At 40.6% G+C, this 5,923-nt stretch overlaps 1 protein-coding gene across 1 annotated transcript; it reads left to right on the forward strand.

The window, feature by feature from the left end:
* Positions 1-906: 906 nt before the first annotated feature.
* LOC116247905 (probable LRR receptor-like serine/threonine-protein kinase At3g47570) lies at positions 907-4,873 on the forward strand. Its single transcript, XM_031620350.2, has 2 exons — positions 907-3,952; positions 4,117-4,873. The coding sequence occupies exons 1-2, from the start codon at positions 1,279-1,281 to the stop codon at positions 4,467-4,469; spliced, it is 3,027 nt and encodes a 1,008-aa protein (XP_031476210.1). The 5' UTR covers positions 907-1,278; the 3' UTR covers positions 4,470-4,873.
* The last annotated feature ends 1,050 nt before the right edge of the window (positions 4,874-5,923 follow it).

Below are 5,923 nucleotides of genomic sequence, written 5' to 3' on the forward strand. Positions count from 1 at the left end.
AAAAATATTTTAAAAATCAAAGGGTCTGGTTTTTACTTTTTTATATATATATATATATATATATATATATATATATATATATAATAGAGTGAGTGAATGGTGACGGTAGCTATGTAGAGCCACTCAACCATTTAATTAAAATCATTGATCTAAGTAAATAGATGATTTAGATGATTAAAAGAAAAACAAAAAGATAAAATATAAATTAATACTATATAACAAGAATATCCATCATATTTGTCCTTGTTTTTTTCTTAACTATTCATCATATTAAATTGGATAAGCTTCATTGGATGGAGTCACCATTCAATTTTTCAAAGTCTATATATATAAAATAGAGCTAAGAAAGCGTGAAAGAACTAAAATCTTGCTATTGGGTGTCCAGTCATTATAAATGATATGAAATAATATTTTTGAAAATTTTTTGTATGCTAATTGAATTTTTCAAAATTTTTACAAAGACCAAATTACATTTTTTTTTAATTTTAGTTGAAAATTTTTAGTTTCTGAATGGAAAGTCGAACATCGAAGGCCAAGTCAAATAAATGAAGACATCGACGCTCCATAAAAATGACGGTGCATGACAGCGGATGAAAATGTCCGTTTCTTTTTCAAAAGGGCGGTTGCCTAAGTCATCAAGAGAACCCAACTTTTGGACACAATTTTTTCTCTTGTAGAAAAACTTGGAAAATCTTGAAAGAGAGAGAAAGCGATTGCCAACTGACCTCATTAACTAAAATAAAAAGTCTATTAAACTCTCTTTTGGGTTTACTTTAAAATAAATAGGCTAAACTTTTAATGACAGTTTAAAAACTTTCAAGTTAAGTCTTGTTGCAGTGAAATATTTAAAAATTTATGCTCACTGACGTCATCTTTTAAATCACTAAAAAGTATTTCTCGATCTTATAAGAAAATAAATATTAAATAACAAAAAAATGAAGAGACTGAGTCTCCATATAGAATGAACAGTCGCTAAAAACAATTATCGTCATTTCTTTGGAGGCCCGTTAGATTATGAATTTCCGTGTCAAACTAATGACGATGTCCTGTGACTCCTATCACTACACGCGTCAGTCTTCGCCCCCATGCAGTAGACCAATTCGCAGCGCAAACTGTTTCTTCTCAACATTTTCCACACGAGAGGAAGATAGACAATTTGTGCGTTGACTCAAGTGGCATCAAAATTCAGTTGCCTTCTTTCTTCTCCTATAAACAAGGAGCTCTTTCCCTTAGTGCCGTCCATACAGCAGCGAAGTTCAACTAATTCTACGTACCACCATGATGGCTCTCAAATTTTTGCTTCCAACTCCGGCTGCTTCTGTCATATTTCTGCTGTTCTCTTGCTCTTTATTTGTTGGTTCAGCTCCCAGTGATTCCGTCACTGATCACGAAGCCTTGATGTCCTTCAAGAGCCTCGTGAGCGACCCTTCTGGTTCTTTGGCTTCTTGGAACCAGAGCTCTAGCTACTGCAACTGGAAAGGAGTCTCCTGCAACAATGGCACCCGACGAGTCATTGGAATTGATCTACAAGGGCTGCAACTGAAAGGACCGGTGACCTCCAGCATAGGTAATATCTCCTTCCTTGAGTTCTTGTACCTCCAGAACAATAAATTCTCTGGCAGCCTTACTGAGAATATTGGAGGGCTTTCCCGCCTGAAATTTCTGAACTTGAGCTCAAATGCCATCGGTGGTGCCATTCCTATGAACATCACCAAATGCTCTAGCCTTGAAGTCATCGACCTCACTGACAATGAAGTCACCGGCACCATACCTCCTGAGCTTGACCGTCTATACCACCTGAAAGTCTTGAACTTAGCGCATAACAACCTTTCAGGCATCATTCCTCCTGCTCTTGGTAACCTCTCGTCCCTCACCACCCTAAATTTGGGCACCAATTCCCTTCACGGTCCCATATCAGAAGTTTTAAGTCGTCTGAGGAATCTGCAGCACTTGCAAATCTCCTCGAACAGCCTCAGTGGCTCGGTCCCAACTTCTCTTTACAATATGTCCTCAATCAGCACGTTTGCTTTGGCCTCAAACCAATTGTGGGGAGAAATCCCTGCAGACATTGGCTTCACCATGCCCAAAATGTTGTCTTTCCACAATTGTTTCAATAAATTCACTGGCACCATCCCCCCAAGTCTGCATAATCTCACAAAGATACAGAGCATCAGGATGTCACACAACCTGCTCCGTGGTGCCGTGCCAGGAGGCCTGGAAAGGCTAGCGGACCTTGTTTTCTACAACATTGGGTTCAACCATCTTATTAACAGCAAAGAAAAGGGGCTGAGTTTGCTTAAATCCCTTACCAATGCTACCAAACTTGAGAATCTTGCCATTGATGGGAACTTGTTTGAGGGAGAAATTCCAGCTTCTGTAGGGAACTTGTCAAGGCAGCTCGCTAAGCTCTACATGGGTGGGAACATGATCTCTGGCTGGATTCCAGCAGAAATTGGTCAGTTGAAAAGTCTCACTTTGCTAAACTTGAGCCACAATTCAATGGAGGGAAATATGCCACCGGAAATTGGTGGTCTCCCTAAACTTCAGGCCTTGATTCTGGCGGGGAACAAGTTCTCAGGGGAGATACCAACTTCCATAGGGAACCTCACCAAGTTAAGTAAGCTCGATCTGTCTGTCAATAATTTCATGGGAGTGATACCCTTCAGTTTTAGAAACTTTGGATCTCTTCAGTCATTCGACGTGTCAAAGAACAATCTCAATGGTAGCATTCCTGAGGAGATCTTCCAACTCCCAAGCCTAAGTCTGTTACTTAATCTCTCTCAAAATTCATTGACTGGGAAATTGCCCGTCAGCATTGGGAGTTTAGCTAACGTTGCTGTCATTGACATCTCTAGAAACCATTTATCTGGAGAAATCCCTGATTCAATTCAAAATTGCAAGAGCTTGCAGGGACTTCTTCTCAATGGCAATGCTCTGTCAGGCGGTATTCCCAAGTCCCTTAGTCAGCTCAAGGGCCTCCAATACCTGGACCTTTCATCTAATGATCTCTCTGGTGCAATTCCAGTACAGCTTGGACTACTTAATGATCTACAGCTGTTGAATCTCTCTTTCAATAATCTTGAAGGCGAAGTCCCAAACTCTGGTGTGTTCTTAGAATTCAACAGAATAGATCTTGAAGGCAACGACAGGGTCTGTGGGGGACCCAAAGTTCTGATGTTGCCAGCCTGCCATTCCCATGTTCATCCAAAGAGGCGGACACTTGCTCTCAAACTTGGAATTGCGCTTGCAAGTTTTGCAATAATTTTCATTCTTCTTTCCTGCGCTTGGTTAGTACTGAGCAGCGGAAAGAAGATACAGCCAGCAATCAAAAGTGTGCATTCATTCAAAGGGCAACACCAGATGATCACATACCATGAAATTCTTGCCTTGACATCGAATTTCAGTTTGGAGAACCTTCTCGGCAGCGGCAGCTTTGGTTCTGTTTTCAGAGGTGTACTTGGGGATGGAACTGCAGTTGCTACCAAGGTCATTGACCTGCAACGTCATGGCGCTGCCACCAGTTTCGCTGCAGAATGTGAAGCATTACGAGGCATTCGACATCGCAACCTCATTAAACTCATCACTGCTTGTTCAGGGATTAATTTCAAGAATGAAGATTTTAAGGCATTGGTTTATGAGTATATGGTTAATGGGAACCTTGAGCAATGGCTGTATCCTGATAGCAACCATGGTAGAGGAGACAAAGCAGCGCTTGGCCTTCTGTCAAGGTTAAATATTGCCATCGATGTTGCATGCGCCCTGGACTATCTCCACCATGATTCTGTTACCCCCGTTGTTCATTGTGATCTCAAGCCAAGCAATGTGCTGTTGGATGATGATATGACTGCAAAGGTTGGGGATTTTGGTCTTGCAAGATTGCTTGATGAAGGTTCTCTTGTCAATCAACTGAGTACAGGAGGGCTCAAAGGGTCTATTGGTTACATCGCTCCAGGTATTGACTGCTTCCTTTTTATTTGCCAACTAACAAGTGGACAGGATGAGTCGTTGACTGAGACTTGTGAAAGCAATTCAACATTGTTCAATCATGCCGTGAATTTGGACCTTGCTTCTTTCTCATGACTAACTTCCTTAAGTTCATCTTGGTATTGATTGCAGAGTATGGAATGGGTGGAAAACCAACCACACAGGGTGACGTATACAGCTATGGAATTCTACTGCTGGAGCTTTTTACAGGGAAGAGACCCACCCATGAGATCTTTTCTGCCGATCTGAATCTACAGAAGTGGGTAAGGGAGAGAATCCCTGGTAATATTATGGAGATCGTCCAGGATGAAGTAAGGATGAGCGTCATCCGTTGCGGTGAAATAGCCATCCAAGAGCAACAGATTGCTTGCTTGATTGCAGTCATTGAAGTAGCTTTATCATGTGCTGTTGAATGTGCACACGATCGGATGACCATGAGGATGATTCTTCCAAAACTGAAAAGGATAAGAGATTCCCTTGCCTAGACAAGGTCTTTTCTTGGTTTTAGGATGTGAGAGGCAGTACCAATCTGCTGATAACAGAAGATCCTGAGAATAGCGCAACCATAACAGGTCAAGCACAAGGGTCATCTCATCCAGGAATCGCTTGATGATTTGTTTTAGCTATTACTATATCATAGGAGAATAGGCTGTTGCTGTAATGTTTCGCTTTTTGCACACACACACATACATACATATGTATACATATATGTATATATATATGTATATATATAATTATATATATATATATATATATGTGTGTGTGTGTGTGTGTGTGTGTGTTAATAGCCTCAGTCTTCTTTTTGTACTCTTGTTAATGACATTATCAACTGATGTTATTTAGAAAGAAAGAAAATCTACAGCAATACAGGGGACATCCCGTTGCATCATTGTAAAAGGTTCTTGAACGCCGGAATGGAAAGAGATTGTGTTGAGGAGGGAAAGTGTAATGGGACAGGATGCACAATGGTTGAAAGTGATAAACGGGGCAATAAAATCAAAGATATTGATAAAAATGTTAGCTCCCAATGTGCAAATCAGAATCCATTGAAACAGGGGATGTTGAAATTGTAACTAGCCTTGATATTAATAAAATCATCTCGCTGTGAACTGAAGAAAAGAGATAGAGCGACGAGAGCACTGGGTGTAGGTCTCTCTTGAGACCAAACCACTTTAAAATTTGGGTGGACTTTGCCTCAACACCTTTTATATGGTCGGAGTGCATCGAAAGATTCATATTCAGCCCACTACCATTCTCATATTATGCAAATAAAGGGCCAGTTTCAAGATCTAAAGAATGGAAATATATATATTGATTAATATTTTCGTTTTGCGTCCAAACCAGTCCCAAATAAACCTCCATCAAGTCTAGACATAATGCCGCATCACTGAATGAACTATACAGCTTGTTGTTGATCCAAGAGAGGCACATAATGGACATGCATGAGATTGACACTCCTAATGCTGCAGTTAACTTCACATCTACAAACAATTTGGAATCATGGAGGTTCAAATACCCATGGAAGAGGAAACTGAGCACCTTATCATGGAATGGGAGGAAAAGATTAGAAGGATAGACCTTGCATCACATGTCAAAGCTGTGAAGAATCAGGGTCACTATGTGCGGACCTGCAATCAACTTGCTTCATTCATTCATAACAATCCTCCACATACACCGAAAGCATACCTTGCTGCTCCTCATCAAGAATCAGTGTTTAATGGTAAATGGTACCCAGGTTTGAGTGCCTCGTTCCATGTTACCAGTGATCTCAACAACCTGCCTATTCACTTTGAGTACTTAAGAGAGGAGAACGTGCAGATTGAAGACGGTCAGGTTTGAATCGGTAACATTGGTTCCACACTTCCACTTCCACTTCCACATAAGTTTGCTTTGAACGGCATGTTGCATGTTCCCTATATAGCTAAAAGTCTTCTATCAA

Source organism: Nymphaea colorata, chromosome 2 (assembly GCF_008831285.2).
Source record: "Nymphaea colorata isolate Beijing-Zhang1983 chromosome 2, ASM883128v2, whole genome shotgun sequence".
NCBI lineage: Eukaryota > Viridiplantae > Streptophyta > Magnoliopsida > Nymphaeales > Nymphaeaceae > Nymphaea > Nymphaea colorata.